Source organism: Macaca fascicularis, chromosome 1 (assembly GCF_037993035.2).
Source record: "Macaca fascicularis isolate 582-1 chromosome 1, T2T-MFA8v1.1".
In the NCBI taxonomy this organism is placed as follows: domain Eukaryota; kingdom Metazoa; phylum Chordata; class Mammalia; order Primates; family Cercopithecidae; genus Macaca; species Macaca fascicularis.
In genome coordinates, this window is record NC_088375.1 from 209,186,578 (window position 1) to 209,204,861 (window position 18,284).

An 18,284-nucleotide genomic window follows, 5' to 3' on the forward strand; every position below is an offset into this window, starting at 1 on the left:
AGTGGTCCTGGATTTGCACCCACAGGCTGAGCTGTCAGGCACTGCTTTTTGCGTAGTAACTTCCTTGAGCCTGGAACTAGACTTTTCATTTTCTCTGCCTTTTTTTTTTTTTTTCGAGACGTGGTCTTGCTGTTGCCCAGGTTGGAGTGCAGGGGCATTATCACAGCTCACTGCCGCCTCCAACTCCTTGCCTCAAGCAATCCTCCCATCTTGGCCTCCTGAGTAGGTAGGACTTCAAGCACACACCACCATAGCTAGCTAATTTCTTTATTTTTTTGTAGAGTTGAGGTCTTGTTATGTTGTCCAGGCTGGTCTAGGAGTTCCTAGCCTTAAGTGATCCTCCTGCCTCAGCCTCCCAAAGCACTATGGTTACAGGCATGAGCCACCATGCCCATTCATCTCTGACCTGGATTTGAATTCTGTCTCTACCACTTAACAGCTGTAATGACCTTGGACAACTCAGATAGCTTCCCTGAGCCTCAGTTTCCTGAATTATATGATAAGACTAGTAGTAATCATTAGTTCATAGGGATATGGTGAAAATTAAATGAAACTATGAATGTAAAGCATTTAGTACAATCCCTAGAATGAATTCTCCATCAATAAATGTTACCCTCTGTTATTGTTATTGAATTGTTATGGATTATGTAAGTGATTTATAAAGGCACTGAATAAATCATAGTTATCCTTACCACCACCACCACACAACCCCACCAAAATCAGTCCTTTTGGTATCCCAGGGCTCCTCTCTCTAGGATGACCCCCTCAATGCATGTTAGCTACTCTTTGACCAAACCTCACAATGATTTGCGTAGTGTTCCTGTTTTTTTCCTATTCAGACCTGAAAGAAGACTATGATCAATGGAACAACCTTATTGAAGGCATTGGACCGTCGCTCACCCCAGGGGCCCCCCACCATCTGTCCAGCTTGTAGGCACAACTGGCCGTTTGTAAAGTCACTTCAGCCAAGTTTTCATTTGGGAGCTACCCAAGGGCACCCATGAGCGCCTATCAGAAAGTGATCAACGTGACCCCTTTTCACAGATTGAAAGGTGTAATCACACTGCTGCTTGGACAACTGGGTACTTTGATCTTAAAATCACTTTGGGACTGGGATCACTTGCTGATTGACAAACAGACTTTCTGGGGCCTTGATGGAGTGGGGAACAAGCGGTAGAGTGGGACTGGGGGAGACCCAGGCCCCGGGCTGAGCACTGTGAGGCCTGGATGAGAAGACTCAGCCCAGCGAGCTCATTCCCTCACCTCCGGTCAGTGCTGCTGCTTCAGTAGAAGAGATGAAGCCAAAGGATAGAGTGAAAATCCCTACCTTCAGAGACTCTAGCCCAGCCCAACACCATCTCTTCCTACCTCGTAGCCCTCTCCCTCCCCAGGGGCACTTGTTGAAGAAATTTATGTAAATTTCTAGGGTATGAGCCGTGATCACATTTTCTGTTTATTTCCAAGTCTTCTCATTGTATGGAACATAGTGCTACTTATACTTACAGTAGTAAGTTATACTTGTGAGCCCACAGAGAGGCAGACAGCATGGCTCTCACAACACAGGGAGAAAAACTGAGGTACAAAGAGGTACCTCAGAAGCTCTGGATTCTTTGGGGGTTTTGCTAAAAGTGTATCTTGATAGGAAACAACACAAGCATGTTGAGATGGTGAAGATGACTCGACAACAGTGTTAAATGGCCATTTGCACAGGCCTTTGCCACAACAGAGAAGTAGTTTGGTCAGTTAAAACTTAGCTGCAGCCTGGGCAGTACAGCCAGACCCCATCTTAAAAAAAAAGAAGGCTGAGCGCGGTGGCTCATACCTATAATCCCAGCGCTTTGGGAGGCCAAGGTGGGCAGATCACTTAAGGCCAGGAGTTCGAGACCACCTGGCCAGCATGGCGAAACCCCATCTCTATTAAAAATAAGAAAAATTAGCCTGGCGTGGTGGCAGGCGCCTGTAATCCCAGCTACTCTGGAGGCTGAAGCAGGAGAATCACTTGAACCCAGGAAGCGGAGGTTGCAGTGAGTCAAGATCGTGCCATTGCACTCCAGCCTGGGCGACAGAGCAAGACTCTGTCTTAAAAAAGAAAGAATGAAAGAAAGGGGGGGGGAGGGAGGGAGGGAGGGAAAGAGAGAGAGAGAAAAAGAAAGAAAAGAAAAGGAAAGAAAAAAAGAAAGAGAAACATTTTAAATAAATAAAATTTAAAAACCCAGAAGGAAACTCCCAGAGAGGCCTAGGAGTACCTTGGTCATTTTTCTTGCCTCAAATATTATAAACCTCCAACTCGCTCAGAATCAGGGTGCTTTTATTGTCTGTTTTCTGGCTCTGAGGACCTCGCCCCAAATTTAAGTCAGATACAGACTGAATTTCCATTCTGTTCCATTTATAATGTGAATGATATTAATACTCTTGTTTTCTTAATGTTATGTTGGAATTTTCTGTTTAATGTGCAGTAGAGCAAGATGGAGAGCCATCTGGAATTGACTTCCTTCTGTCTTTCTTCTGTGTTCGCTTACTACTTGGACCCATGTGGGAAAAAAACTTTAAAAGGAAGGAAGTCTTCTTAGGGATCCAGTTCAAAGCTATTTGGGGGCATCAGACTGAAACTCCCCTCTACACTACTCAAGACTTCGTGCCTCAGTCCAAGTAGGCAAGAGCAAAAGGGAAATGCATCTCTACACAATGGCCCATGGTCAGGGCCACCAGAGCAAACTGGGCCTAGGTCTCCACCTGTCAATGGCTGGCCATTTTAAGAGGTGAAACAGCAGATCGTTGAGGCTATGGGGGAGGATCTGTGAATTCCCATGAGACATGGCGTAAGCAGGGTGTCATTAAAGCCCTGGGCTCTAGAGTTACAGAGCCTGGTTTTGAGTCCTGGCTCCACCACTGCCAACTGGGTAAATTTGAGCAAATGGTATTCTCTTTCTTATCTCAGCTCCTGTGTTTCTAAAATGAGGATCTGCATTATGAATAGTTAGGGGGATTAAGTGAGAGGATGTATAACCCATGGGTTCCTTGAAAGTATATTTCCTACCTTCCAAACATGAGATTTTTTTCTAGTTATAATTTTTCTTTTCTAGCTTGATTGCTTTGTGGTCAGAGAAAATGACCCATATGGTTTCCATCCTTCAAAATTTATTGAAACTTGGTAGTTGGCCTAGTATGAGATCAATGTTGTAAATGTGCCATGTATGCTTAAAAAGACCATATATTCTGAAGAATTTGTTGGCTTGCTCTTTTACTCAAGAACACATCATAGATTTCTGTCTTTTTTTTTTTTTTTTGAGACGCAGTCTCACTCTGTCACCCAGGCTGGAGTGCAGTGGCATGATCTCAGCTTACTGCAACCTTCGCCTCCCAGGTTCAAGCAATTCTCCTGTCTCAGCCTTCTGAGTAGCTGGGACTACAAGCGCATGCCACCATGCCCAGCTAATTTTTGAATTTTTTTAGTAGAGATGGGGTTTCATCATATTGGTCAGGCTGGTCGCAATCCCCTGACCTCAGATGATCCACCTGCCTCGGCCTCCCAAAGTGCTGGGATTACAGACATGAGTCACCACGCCCAGCCCATAGATTTCCTTCTCTAAGAGCATAGACACATATATAATGGGGTCTTTGAACTACCACATGGGCACCAGAGCCCCTCAGCACTTGCAGAACCAACTGTAGGCCAATCCTGAGCATACGCCACCCTTGTGCTGGTTCCACAAATGCTGAGAGGCCGGTTCTGGCAGTAGCACGTGAGACCCAGCTTCTACCTTAGCTCCATAAATAACACAAGTAACTTTTACAAAACCGTGAACAAGAGACCCGGAGCCTCCCTAGTGAAGGGAGTGTTTCAGAAACTAGATCCCTTTCTTTCATTCAATTCATGTTCTGGTAATCACTCATTTATCCAGCAAACACTGGAGTATGTGAATTTTCCATATAATTGAAAATTATCCTAGAGGCAGCAAAATATAATATTGATTATTTTGAATGGTAGTTCTACCAAAAAGATAACACACACACTTTTTAATCAAAGTGAGCTGACCTCATTCAACCTTTTAGGATGTTCCAATCAGGATAGACTAGGTTGTTTGGTGGTAACAGGCAACTCCAAAAACAACAAAAGTTTATTTCTTGCCCCTGCCACTCGTGCTCTTTGATTGGCTGCAGGCTCCGCTGTGCATCATTTTTATCCTCACTCTAGGATCCAGGCTGGTAGAGCTGCCATTATCAGGAAGTGTTGCTGTTCACCATCGTGGAGCGGGAAGAAAGCCAGATGAATCACCTGCTAGCTTTGAGAGCTTCTGCCCAGGAGTGACTCTCGTTATTTCTGTTCATGTGTCATAAGCCAAAGCACGTCCTGTGGCCATTCCTAACATCCCATGCCATCCCAAGAGAGCCAAAATATTTGTGACCAGGTCTCATGTCAGAGAAGTGGTGCCCTCTGATGTAGGGTGCGGAAAGCTGTTTGACCTGCATGGGGTTGCCCCCTGTGCTGCACTGCTGTTCAGAGTTGGTCTTGTCTCACTTGTGGTCAGGCTGCAACCGTCGCTCTTCAGTGCACCAGCCCCTAGCAGCCCTCCCTGGCCACTTCAAGTTTATGACTCTCGATGTGCAAGGGACTGATAAATCAGCCACATTATTTAAAACTGTGTCTAAGGGGAAACAAGGCAGTCAGTGAGCGAGGGTTTTAGGGACTCTCTTGCAGCTAAGGTATGTCACCGTTAGTGCATGGGCTTCTTAGTCCTCTGACTGCTCCAGAAGGGGTATCACGAGGCCTTTGGTCCCTCGTTCTGGTTTTTGGTTAGCTTCCAGGGGACTGAAGGACACTTGATAACTGGCCTTTAGATAAGCAAGGAAATCCTGGTGGTAACTGACATGTGCTGATAAATTGCATCCTAGTGAATCTTTTCCAGAAAGAGAATGTCTTGGGTTTCTTTGGTATCTTCTTGTTCCCCATCCCACTGCAGGACTCTGTGCCTATGGAGGCCTCCTAGTGATATAATGTGAAGTTTCTGTGCATGGGATAGTAAGCCAGTTAGGAAGGAAGGTAAGTAGTAGCCCTTGCACTTCTCAGACTAAGACTAAGACTAAGGCTGGTTGGATTCTTGCTGTGTCCCTAACACAATCCCCGAGCCCCTTTCCACTATGCATGCTGACACAGCTCATCCTCTTGTCCTTCCTCAAAAATTCTGTTAGGCTCTTGAAATGTGAAATGATGGATTCCAACTCCCTGTCTTGACCTTGTGGGGACCTTCATCTACCCCCCTTTTTCCCGGAGCACCACTTATCCCTAGGCCCACAAAGTGACAGGGACAGGAGAGGTCATACTGTATGTTTGGGACTCATCCTCATTAGGAAGCTCACTTTCTATCCCATCATAGCCAGGTGCAGAGGGCAGCTGTCCTTGGCCATAGCTGCAGGGCACAGTGACAATGAGGGTGCTAAAGATGATGATTGTAGCTGTGTGTCAGGACCGTGCTCTGGGCTGACATGCATCATTTCACTTCTCACTGTAACCCCACCCGCTCAGGTGGCATTGGCCTCATTTTATGTAGGAGGAAACAGAGGCTTCAAGAAGTGATTTCATCAGGCTCTCAGCAAGAATTTGGCAAAGCTGGGACGTAGGCATCAAAGTTTGAGGTTTTTTTTTTGAGACGGAGTTTTGCTCTTGTTGCCCAGGCTGGAGTACAATAGCATGATCTTGGCTCACTGCAATCTCCATCTTCCAGGTTCAAGCGATTCTCCTGCCTCACCCTCCAGAGTTGCTGGGATTATAGGCATGCACCACCACGCCCAGCTAATTTTTGTATTTTTAGTAGAGATGGGGTTTCACCATGTTGGTCAGGCTGGTCTGGAACTCCTGACCTCAGGGGATCCACCCACCTCGGCCTCCCAAAGTGCTGGGATTACAGGCATGAGCCACTGCGCCCAGCCAAGGGTTTTTGTTTTGTTTTGTTTTCTTGAGATGGTCTCCTGTCACCCAGGCTGGAGTGCAGTGGCGTGATCACAGCTCACTGCAGCCTCGACCTCCCAACCTCGATCCATCTGCGTTCCTCAGCCTCCTGAGTAGCTGGGACCACAGTCGCACACCACCATGCCCGACTAATAAAATCTGAGCTCTTAATTACTGTACTATCAACCCTAATATACATACTTGGCTTTGCAGTTTCTCCCATTTCTTCAAAGTCTCAGGTATAGGGAATGTATTAATCTCATGACAATTAACTAAAAAATATCAAGATCTTCAGCAACTTCTACATGACCTGTGTTGAGTTTCAGTGATATCCTCAGCGATATTGAGAAATGGGTTGGGGGAGAAAAACGGCTCCACCAGAAACTCTGGGTCAGGTACTTGGTGGATGGCGTGGAGGAGGTTGTTTGTTCTTTGTTTTTGAGACAGTCTCACTCTGTTGCCCAGGCTGGAGTGCAGTGGCATGATCACTGTTCACTGTACCCTCAACCTCCCAGCCTTAAGCAATCCTCCCACCTCGGCCTTCCAAGTAGCTGGGACTACAGGTGCATACCACCACACTCGGCTAATTTTTTGTTTATTTTTTGTAAAGACAGTGGTCTGTCTGTGTTGCCAGGGCTGGTCTCAAACTCCCGGGCTCCAATGATCCTCCTGCCTCGGCCTCCCAAAAGACTGGGGTTACAGGTATGAGCAGTTCAGGGACTAAGAACACAGTCTTTGAAATCAGACAGCTCCAACACTATTAGCCCTGTGGCTTTATGCTAACCCATTCGCTTCTATGGCCTTTAATGTTCTTATTTGTAAAATGGGGATTCTAATAGTATTTAACTCATAAGGTGGTTGTGATAATTAAATGAAATAATGCAGGTAAAGCACTTAGCATGGTGGCTAGATTAAGGACTTAATAAACATTAGCTATTACCAGTCTTGTTTCATTTGGGCCTCCTTACATAGCTGTAAGGTTAGGTTCAGTGGGCCCTTGCACTCAATGGCCCCAGTGGTCTTGGTCTAAGTTCTTTTTTTTTCTCTTTTTCTTCCTTCCTTCCTTTATTTCTCTCTCTCTTTCTTTCTTTCCTTCCTTCCTTCCTTCCTTCCTTCCTCCTTCCTTCCCTCCTTCCTTCCTTTCTCTCTCTTTCTCTTTCTCTCCTTTCTTTCTCTTTCTCCCTCTCCTCCCCTCCCCTCCCTTTCCCTTCCTTCTTGTCTGAGTCTTGCTCTGTTACCCAGGCAGGAGTGCAGTAGTGGGTTCATAGCTCACTGAAGCCTTGAATTCCCAGTCTCAAGCTATCCTCCTTCCCAGTCTCAAGCTATCCTCCTGCCTCGGTCTCCCAAGTAACTGGGATTACAGGCATGCGCCACCATGCTTGGCTAATTTCAAAAAAATTTTTTTGTAAAAATAGGGTCTCCCTATGTTGCCCAAGATGGTCTCGAACCCTTGGGATAAGTGATCCTCCCACTGCAGCCTCCCAAAGTGCTCGGATTATAGGCGTGAGTCACCATGCCTGACCATTGGTCTAAATTTTTATTCCAGCTTCTACAGTCTCACAGTTACCTTCCTCGAGTGGACCCTCCTAACTGCCAGCCACCTATTACCATTGTGTCCTCATGTCAGGGTGGAGCTAGGTGGAGAGATAGTTTCCCATTCTCTTTGCTCTGCTATCCCTGCTCCTCACATGAAAAATCAAAATCCCCACCTTAGTTCTAGCCTTGCTTGCTTTTCCACCTGGAAGAGTCCACACTCTTAGGTTCTGGTTTGGGTTTTAATTTCACACCAGATCATCCAAACACATACATCTATGCATCAGCTGCAAACTGAAGATCCTAAAATGTCAAAAGAAAGAAACAGATCTGTGGAGAGGTTGGCCAAAGGGAGGAGCTGGGGACAGGGGCTTTGTAGCAGAGGCTAGTTGTGTTAATTTTTGTCTGCTGCCTTTGACACCAGGTGAGGGTCAGACTGCCTGGTGACCTCCTCAGGGGAAACCCCCAGGCCTGCAGATGGCTGGTGAATTGGCTCTGCACAACTCCCTTCCTCATGGTTTCCTGGCAAGTCCTCCTGTTTCTTCACTCTTGGTGGTTCTCCCACTCAGCCCATCCTTTCCATCGTGCTTGAGCCTGCTGTCCTGCCAGCTCACCCCTGGGCTCGTTTCACAGTCTTCTGGACTGTAATCTTTCTTTCCCCACCGCATTCTGCTGCCAGATCTGCCTGAAATGCCGCTTTTGCATGAAAATACCAGCCTGGCAAGATGGTCTAATGGTAAGAGGACGAGACTGGTTGTCTGGAGCTCTGGGTTCTTGCCTCTATCACCTGCTTGCTCTGTGACGGGTACGTGTGCATGTGCGTGTGTGTGTGTGTGGTTTTCCTCTCGACTTTAGCTTTAGTTTCCTTATCTGTAAATTGGGACATGGGTTGGTGGTTGTTGAATTGGCCAATCTCTAAGGCCCCTTCAGTTCTGGCATTCAGTATCACTGTCATTGAGTTGTCAGGGATTTCCAGGACTCCCCTTTCCTTGTTCTTGTTTTTGTTTTGAGGAGTCTTCCGCTGTCACACAGGCTGGAGTGCAACAGTGTGATCTCAGCTCACTGCAACCTCTGCCTTCCGTGTTCAAGCAGTGCTCCTGCCTCAGCCTCCTGAGTAGCTGGGATTACGGGCATGCCCCACCACACCCAGCTAATTTTTGTATTTTTAGTAGACATGGAGTTTCACCATGTTGGCCAGAATGGTCTCAAGCATCTGACCTCATTTGATCTACCCATCTTGGCCTCCCACAGTGCTGGGATTACAGGCATGAGCCACCGCGCCCAGCTTCCCCTTTCCTGTAGAATCGCACTGCACTTCTTCGTTCTTTCTGACCTTGCCTCTCCTCTCCTGTCTTCTACTTCTTTTTTTTTTTTTTTGAGATGGAGTCTCGATCGCCCAGGCTGGAGTGCAGTGGCATGATCTCGGCTCACTGCAAGCTCCGCCTTCCGGGTTCATGCTATTCTCCTGCCTCAGCCTCCCGAGTAGCTGGGACTATAGGCGCCCGCCACCGCATCCGGCTAATTTTTTTTGTATTTTTAGTAGAGACGGGGTTTCACCGTGTTTGCCAGGATGGTCTCGATCTCCTGACCTTTTGATCTGCCCTCCTTGGCCTCCCAAAGTGCTGGGATTACAGGCGTGAGCCACCGCACCCGGCCTGTCTTCTACTTCTTAATGTGCACTCTTCCCACAGTGCCCTTCATTTACCCACCCATTCCCCAAACAAAATGTCACCCAGGCTGGAGTGCAGTGGTGCGATCTCAGCTCACTGCAACCTCCACCTCTCAGGTTCAAGTGATTCTCCTGCCTCAGCCTCCCGAGTAGCTGGAATTACAGGAGCTCACCAACACACCCGGCTAATTTTTGTATTTTAGTAGAGATGGGGTTTCACCATGTTGGCCAGGCTGGTCTCAAACGCCTGACGTCAAGTGATCCGCCTACCTCGGCCTCCCAAAGTGCTGGGATTATAGGCATGAGCCACCACGCCCAGCTCTCCTGAGGTTTTTCTTGCCTGCGGGGCTTCCCCACCTCCTTTCTACACGTCCAAATCTTGCTAATGCTTTAGGCCCATTTCTAATCCCCCCTCTTCCATGAAAGCCTTCTTGATTAAATTCGACTAACATTTGATCTCTTGGCCTCCTGTTCCCCAAGAGAAATTCAGTCTGCGCCAGATTTAGTATTGCCCTTTATCACATTATTCCAGGAGCAGGGCCCATCTGTTGGACAGGAAAGAGCATCCTCCTGTTGACTGACATGGGGGACAGAGATCCCTGGCCCCGGCTCCCCATCAGCTCTTGTTCCCCAGACAGACTTGGGAACAGCTGGAGCTCACCCAGCCCTCTGACATCTCCAGCCGCCTCTGCTTCCTTTTCTTTTGGTTTTCCCAGGTCCCAGCTGTGGGGCCAGGGCAGAGCCAGCAGCGGCACAGCCAAGGCAGCTGGAGCAAACTTCTAAGTTGCACAGACAAGTAGCATTTGGGAGTTAGAAGGAGCGCAGAACTGAGCACAAATCACACCAGTGTTGAAAATGAGGGAACGCAGAGTTTGCCAGCTTATTTTTCCCATCTTGCTTTCATCTAAAAAAAGAAGCTGATCAGAAATACAGTCCTCTTCAGCCTGTTAAGCCAGATGGCCCCGAGATGCTCAGCCTGCCAAGTGTGTATATATAATTATTCATCTTCATGGAATCACACCCAGGTTTGAATCCAGACTCTGACATTTTTCTTTTGTTGTTTGATCTGGAGCCAGTGAATCTTTCTGAGCCTTTGTTTCTTTTTCTGCAAAATGGGGTCACTGGCGTCTACCTTGCCCACCTCAGAATTTTTTGGGTGGGATTAGGGATGGGCTTAATGTAAGATGTCAAAGCACTAGACACGTATACGTTGCTGTTAAGTATAAAAAGTGCCATATTTTTGTTTTATCCTAATGTGCTACTTCTTAACGAGCACTTATTCTGGCCAGATACCCTGCATTGTATCATTTAATCCTAACAACATTCCAATAAGAGAGTGCGTGTTAGCCTCGTTTTGTAGATCATGAAGGTGAGGTTCAGAAAGATTTCTAGCCTAGCCAAGTCACCCAGCATGTAAGTGCTAGAACCAGTATTTGAACCTAAGTGGTTTGGCTCCAAAGTCAGTGGGGATTTTGTGTTTTTTTTTTTTTTTTTTTGAGACAGAGTCTCACTCTGTCGCCCAGGCCGAATTGCAGTGGCGTGATCTCTGCTCACTGCAAACTCCACCTCCCAGGTTCAAGCAATTCTCATGCTTCAGCCTCCCAAGTAGCTGGGACTACAGGCGCACTGCACCATGCCAAGCTCATTTTTGTATTTTTAGTAGAGATGGGGTTTCACCATGTTGGCCAGGCTGGTCTCAAACTCCTGGCCTCAGGTGATCTGCCTGCCTCAGCCTCCCAAAGTGCTAGGATTACAGGTGTGAGCCACTGTGCCGGGCCCAGAGTCAGTGCTCTTAACTCCTGGTCATTACTATCTCACAATTCTTGACCTTAGGTAGGCTAAAGTAGCCCACAACTTGATATCCAGCTAAATGCACTAAGCAGTTAGGTCCAAGACCCGTTTTAATTGAAGACCAGACTGAGTTCTGACAGTAAAATGTATACCTTGAATTGTTTTTCTAGCAGTAAACATGGGCTCCATTCATTCATACACCTTGTATAAAGTGAACAATTCAGGGGACAAACCCATTAGTACTGTACCCTGTAAACTGCAGAGCCAACCAGCTGGCAGAAAAATTTTTTAAAATCTCTAGCCTAAATATTGTAGATTAGTGATTCTCAGCTCTAGATGCACATCCAAATCACTTGGGAACTGTATAAAAATACAGGCCAGGCACAGTGGCTCATGCCTGTGATCCCAGCATTTTAGGAGGCCAAGGCGAGTGGATCATTCGAGGTCAGGAGTTTGAAACCAGCCTGGCCAACATGGTAAAACCCCTAAAAATACTACTAAAAATACAAAAAGTAGCCGGGTGTGGTGATGCATGCCTGTAATCCCAGCTACTCAGGAGGCTGAGGCAGTAGAATCACTTGACCCCAGGAGATAGAGGTTATAGTGAGCCAAGATCACACCACTACACTTCAGCCTGGGTAACAGAGCAAGACTCCATCTCAAATAAATAAATAAAATAAAAATAAAGATACAGATACCCTGGTCATGACTCTAGAGATCCAGAGATGCTGATTCAGAAGGTCTGAAGGGGGGCCCAGGTGTGTACGTGTGTGTAAGTTCCAGGAATATTACTTCCTAATACACAGTGCAGTTGAGAATCCTTGCTATGATATAAGCCTACTAGTCTATTTTCTTTTTTTTTTTTTGACATGGAGTCTCGCTCTGTCACCCAGGCTGAAGTTCAATGGTGTGGTCTCAGCTCCCTGCAAACTTTGCCCCCCAGGTTCAAGCGATTCTCCTGCCTCAGGCTCCCAAGTAGCTGGGATTACAGGTGCCCACCACCACACCTGGCTAATTTTTGTATTTTTAGTAGAGACGGGGTTCCACCGTGTTGGTCAGGCTGGTCTTGAACTGCTGACTTCGTGATCTGCACGCCTTGACCTCCCCAAGTGCTGGGATTACATGCGTAAGCCGCTGCACCTGGCCTACTAGCCTATTTTATGAAACAAGAGTAATTGCTAGCTGAAAATACAGAATCATTAAATTTTAGAATTGGAAGAGGCCTTAAGTTATTTGGTCCATGAGAAAACCAGAGCTCAAAGAAATTCAGCAGGTAGTTGGCAGATTTGAATTAAAATCCAGATCTTCTGACTTGTAGTCTAGTGTTCTAGATACATCCATGGATGCCAGGGTTTTGTTGGATTATTAAGAAAATCCTCAGGACCCACCCTTTCACCATGACATCCATGATTTCTGGCAACTGTACCATGGAGTTTTGGGTCTTTTTTTTAAGAGATGGGATCTTATTCTGTTGCCCAGGCTGGAGTGCAGGAGCACAATCACAGCTCACTGCAGCCTCAAACTCCTGTGCTCATGTGGTCCTCCTGCCTCAGCCTTCCAAGTAGCTGGGACTACAGGAGTGTGCCACCATGCGCAGCTTTTGAAGCTTTTGTATAAGAAGCAGCCTGGGCTAGAAGGCCTATAGGAAATGACTCAGATGGCAGTTCTCATGCACGTTCCTATATTCTACAAGCACACTGATGCCTGCACTATGGCCAGCCCTGTCCTTGTGGAATTGAACCTAAGGGCAAGAAAGGCAAGTCAACAGTTAGGGCTCATGTGATGAGTGCTATAATAGGGGATGTGTATGGCTCATAAGTGGCACAGGGTGTTCAGTTCAGTTCAGCAGGGGAGAGGGCTAAGAAGGCTTCACAGAGTGTTGTATACTTGAATGTGGTTTGTTTATTTACTGTCTATTACTGCCTAAGAAACTATTCCAAAATGTTAACAGCTTAGAACAACAAACATCTCACACTGTCTATGGCTCAGGAATTCGGGAGTGGCATAGTTGGGTGGTTCCACCTGAAGTCTCTTGTGAGGCTGCAGTCAAGACATCAGCTGGCATCCGAAGGCTTGAGTGGGGCTGGAGGATCCATTTCCAAGATGGTGCATTCACGTGGCTGTTGGCAAAAGGCCTCAGTTCCTCACTATGTGGAGCTCTCCACAGGGCTAATGCTCAAGACTTGGCAGATAGCTTCTCCCAAAGCAGAGGATCCAAGAGAGAGTTAGATGGAAGCTACAGTTTCTTTTATAACCCATCCTCATGCCGAGCGCGGTGGCCCACACCTGTAATCCCAGCACTTTGGGAGGCTGAGGCAGGTGGATCACAAGGTCAGGAATTCAAGACCAGCCAGGCCAATGTGGTGAAACCCCGTCTCTACCAAAAAATACAAAAAAAAAAACATTAGCCAGGCATGGTGGCACGCGCCTGTAGTCCCAACTACTCAGGAGGCTGAGGCAGGAGAATCACTTGAACCTGGGAGGCAGAGGTTGCAGTAAGCCAAAATCGTGCCACTGCACTTCAGCCTGGGCAACAGAGTGAGACACTGTCTTGAATAAATAAATAAATAAATAAATAAATAATTGTAAAAACCCATCCTCAGAAGTCACACTCCATCATCATTTCTACAATATTACATTATTACACAAGTCAGCCCTATTCAGTGCAGTAGAGCATTATACAGGAACATGAAAACCAGGAGGTAACGATGACTGGGGCCATCTTGGAGGCTGGCTTGCCACAGTATTGAAGATGAATGGAGTTTTCCGGATGGATGAGGGGGAAGAAAGGCAATCCAGGCAGAAGAAATAAGGTAAAGGCATGTAAAAGGCAAGGTGCTGCATGTTCAGGACATTGTAACTGGATTGTAGAATAAAACATATAGGAGAGCATGCTAAAGAAATCAGAGGGGGCCTTCTATGCTAAGTGCCTTTATCCTCTAGGACAGTGGCTTTCAAATGTTGCTACACATTGTAATCTCTTGAAGAGATTTCAAAACTCCCCATGCCAAAGCTACGGCCATAGCTGGGAATAAACTCAGACATCAGCCATTTGTAAAGTTTCTCAAGTGATTCCAATCTACAGTCAAGGTTGAGAACCAGAGCTGTAGGCAATATGAAGTGACTGAAAAGCTTGAGGCAGGAGCTGTGTGGTCAGATTTCCAGTCTTCCCAGTGGTGAAGAAGGGCAGCTGTGCCTTCCTTGTCTGCTTATCTAGAAAGTTCTGTATTAGGACTAGAAAGGCCCTATCATCGGTGCTTACTCAGATATCATCATCTCTACTACCAAAAAGTCAATCATAGGGCCAGGTGCTGTGGGTGGTGCATAGGGTGGCTCACACCTGTAATCCCAGCACTTTGGGAGACCGAGACGGGCAGATCACCTGAGATCAGGAGTTTGACACCAGCCTGACCAACATGGTGAAACCCTGTCTCTACTAAAAATACAAAATTAGTGGGGCGTGGTGGTGCATGCTTATAATCCCAGCTAGTCAGGAGGCTGAGGCAGGAGAATTGCTAGAACCCAGGAGGCGAAGGTTGCAGTGAGCCGAGATCACACCATTGCACTCCAGCCTGGGCAACAAGAGTGGAACTCCACCTCAAAAAAAAAAAAAAGTTAGGCATAAATATCTAGGCTGTAAGTTCCCAGTGTCCTAAATTGCCTATTACTTACAAATGTCCAAATCTAATGTTGACACCAACATTCTTATGTTATCACAATCACTCTGATTTTTGTTCTTGTTGTTGGTCCTTTTTTTGAGATGGGGCCTCCCTCTGTCATCCAGGCTGGAGTGCAGTGGCACTATCTCGGCTCACTCCAACCTCCACTGCCTGGGTTCAAGTGATTCTCCTGCCTCAGCCTCCCAAGTAGCTGAGATTACAGGCGCCCGCCACCACACCTGGTGGATTTTTATATTTTATATTTTTGGTGGAGACGGGGTTTTGCCGTGTTGGCTAGGCTGGTCTGGAACTCTTGGCCTCAAGTGATTTGCCTGTCTCAGCCTCCCAAACTGCTGGGATTACAGGCGTGAGCCACTACACCCGGCCCACGATCACTCTGGAGGTTTATTTCCCGCTTAACACTGTTACATATATGCGCTTCTCTATTTCCTTCCTTTTTTTTTTTTTTTTTGCCATACATCTGCCTTTATTATGAGCAGCAGGTGGGACACTTCCAGCAACAGTAAAATAAAAGTAATTTACAAAAGCAGGGGTTCAGTGAAGCCATCTGGTTGTTACCTTTGGGCGCTCACACGTAGATGCCAACCCAGAGCAGCAGGAAGAGGACTCCAAAGCCCATGAAGAGTGAGGCCACCGAAGAGATGAGGAGCTCTTTTAGATATCACGAGTGTACTTGGTAGAGGTGACCTCGTAAATGAAGAACCAGGCGGTGAAGAACATGCCGATGGCCAAAAGCACCACAGTCAGATGGGGGAGGACAGCCGGGTTCACTGGGCTGGTGTATCTGCTCATGGCCTCGAGCTCCATTTTGCCCCGTGCAGGCTAATCCGCCGCTCCTTTTTTTTTTTTTTTTTTTTTGACAGGGTCTTGCTCTGTGGCCCAGGTTGGAGTGCAGTGCAGTGGTGCACGATCTCAGTTCACTGCAGCCTCAAGCTCATGGGCTTAATTGATCCTTCCACCTCCTCTGCCTCCCTAGTAGCTGGGACTACAGGCACTTGCCACCATGCCTGGCTAATTTTTGTATTTTTTTGTTTTGTGGGTTTTTTTAAAGACAGGTTCTTGCCATGTTGCCCAAACTGGTCTTTAACTCCTGGGCTCAAGCAGTCCTCCTGCCTCAGTCTCCCAAAGTGCTGGGATTACAGGTGTGAGCCACCGCACACAGCCAATTTTTGTGTTTTTTGTAAGAGATGGGGTTTTGCCATGCTGTGCAGGCTGGTCTCAAACTCCTGGACTCAAGCAATTCACCAGCCTTGGCCTCCCAAAGTGCTGGGGTTACAGGGATGAGCCACCATGCCTGGCCTACATCTCTGTTTCTTACAGTCCTTACATCCAACAGTCTTCAACACTAGTGTATAAGTAAAGGTTCGCAGTGTGAGCTTTGGAGTTAGATGGACCTTTGAACTTGAGTCCTGACGTCATCAAGTATAAACTAGTTAGTGACTTAACTTCTCATGGCCTCAGTGAACTCATCTGAAAAAATGGTGAGAGCCAGGCACAGTGGCTCAGGCCTGTAATCCCAACACTTTGGGAGGCCAAGGCAGGCAGATCACCTGAGGCCAGGAGTTCGAGACCAGCCTGGCCAACATGGTGAAATCCTGTCTCTACTAAAAATACAAAAATTAGCTGGTGCACACCTGTAGTCCCAGCTACACGGGAAGTTGAGACAGGAAAATAACTTGAACCCAGGAGGCAGAGGTTGCAGTGAGCTGAGATCTCACCACTGCGCTGCAGCCTTGGCGACAGAGCAAAACTCTGTCTCAAAAAGAAAAAAAAGGAAGAATGGTGATAATAATACCTACCTCAGAAGACCCTTGAGGATATTAAACGAGCTTATGCATGTAAAGACCTCTCTCTGTCTGCCAAGTGCCTGACATGTAGTTAGTGCTCAGTAAATGTTAGTTATTCTACTTTCTAAATAGCATTTCAAGATTCTGTTGCATCAACTCCGTGCTCCCAAGCCCACTTAGCAGTTCTTCCCATTTCTAGATTTTAGCTATAATATTACACGTCTTTATATAAATTGGTGGGTTTTAAAAATTTTCCCTGGTGGTTTTTGTTTTTGTTTTTTTTGAGACAGAGTCTGGCTCTGTTGCCCAGGTTGGAGTGCAGTGGCATAATCTCGGCTCACTGCAATCTCCGCCTCCTGGGTTCAACCAATTCTCCTACCTCAGCCTCCCGAGTAGCTGGAATTACAGGTACCCGCCACCACACCTGGCTAATTTTTGTATTTTTAGTAGAGACGGGGTTTCACCATGTTGGCAAGGCTGGTCTCGAACTCCTGACCTCAAGCAATCCGCCCTCCTCGGCCTCCCAAAGTGCTGGGATTACAGACGTAAGCCACTGCGCCCAGCCTTCCCTGATTTTTTCGATGTGGAAACTGAAGACTGGAGAAGTGAAATAACTTGTCAAACAAAGATCATATGCTTTTAGTGTTAGAGCCAAGCCTAGGAACCAGGGCCCAGTACTCTGAGCCTTGGTCTCTTATTATCACCCTGCCAGCCCCCAGACTCACTGGAGACTTGAAGGCAGGTCCTTCCTGGCTTCTGTTCACCAGGCTAAATTATTCGGATCTCCCATTGTGTCCTCTGACATCTCCTCTCTCTTTCATCACCCTGGAGGTCCCTCATCAATTCAGCATAATTGGATCAGCATCCCTGCTGGTCCCTGGGGAGTGGGAGCAGATGATGACTAATGCTTTAGAGACCTGGACTCCACCCTCAGCACCTCTGGATCTCTGTTGGTTGATGTTGTGCAGTCAGACGGGGACGGGGATCCTGTCTGACTCAGGATCCCTCTCTCCTACCTGGAGCACTGTTTGATTTCATTGAATACACCCTCCTAGAACAGTAGAGCCTAGAGAGACCCTAGAGATTGGCTGGGTGCAGTGGCTCATGCCTGTAATCCCAGAACTTTGGAAGGCCAAGTCAGGCGGACCGCTTGAGGTCAGGAGGTCAAGACCCGCCTGCCCAATATGTCGAAACCCCGACTTTCTACTAAAAATACAAAAGTTAGGCAGGTATGGGGGCGCACACCTGTAATCCCAAATACTCGAGAGGCTGAGGCAGGAGAATCACTTGAACTCGGGAGGCAGAGGTTGCAGTGAGTGGAAATCTTGTCACTACACTCCAGCCTGGGCAACAGAGTGAGACTCCATCTAAAAAAAACAAAAACAAAAACAGGGAGAGCCCCCAGCCCCAGACCCTGTTATTTAAAAAATGAGGAAACTGAGGCTCAGTGATGCAGGTTGATCTGTGGCAGATGTGGGGCTGGGACCCAAACCTCCTGACTCCAATGTGCTGTTGGGAAGAAGGCACTGGAGCCGGGCAGGTGAACCCGGGCAAGGGAGTGAAACAACCCTCGATTTCCTGTTGTGTGAGTTAGCTGTGCTCAGCTCAGGGAGGTGATAAGCATTAAATGAGATAACTGTTGGAGACCACGGAGTGCTGTGCTCAATAAACGATAGTTATTACTTACTAGAGCACAGTCATAAAGAGGCCAGCTGGGCTTTGGAGTCAAAAAGCTATTCTATTCAAATCCTAGTTAAACACTTACTAGCTGTGATTTGGGACAACTTATCTAACAAGAGCTAATACTTATTGAATTTCACTTGTTCCCAGCATTAAGCTAAGTGCCTTAGAGATATTATTTCATGTAATTTTACTAA

At 47.0% G+C, this 18,284-nt stretch overlaps 1 protein-coding gene, 1 long non-coding RNA gene and 1 pseudogene across 15 annotated transcripts in view; 2 read left to right on the forward strand and 1 right to left on the reverse strand.

Annotated features, from left to right (window-relative positions):
* Window positions 1-2,483, forward strand: part of PAFAH2 (platelet activating factor acetylhydrolase 2) — a 41,871-nt gene extending 39,388 nt beyond the window's left edge. For 6 of the 13 annotated variants that reach the window (XR_012424231.1, XR_012424240.1, XM_015440436.4 and 3 more), the window contains one exon: window positions 840-2,092. Coding sequence is in view for 10 of the 13 variants with exons in the window: in XM_015440436.4 (XP_015295922.2) it covers window positions 840-858 (19 nt within the window). In the remaining 3 variants the exon portion in view is untranslated. Of the gene's footprint in view, window positions 1-815 lie in introns of all 13 variants that reach the window. The other 7 variants (XM_005544375.5, XM_074016190.1, XM_074016208.1 and 4 more) reach the window with 3 other exon arrangements.
* Window positions 2,484-8,144: 5,661 nt separating this feature from the next.
* The window catches only part of LOC135966867 (uncharacterized), a 29,274-nt gene continuing 19,134 nt past the window's right edge, over window positions 8,145-18,284 (forward strand). Inside the window, exon 1 of one of the 2 annotated variants that reach the window (XR_012424242.1) lies at window positions 8,145-8,285. This is a non-coding gene — a long non-coding RNA (uncharacterized lncRNA). The remainder of the gene's footprint in view (window positions 8,286-18,284) is intronic. The other variant, XR_012424245.1, reaches the window with a different exon arrangement.
* On the reverse strand, window positions 14,938-15,457 carry LOC123569871 (dolichyl-diphosphooligosaccharide--protein glycosyltransferase subunit TMEM258 pseudogene; annotated as a pseudogene).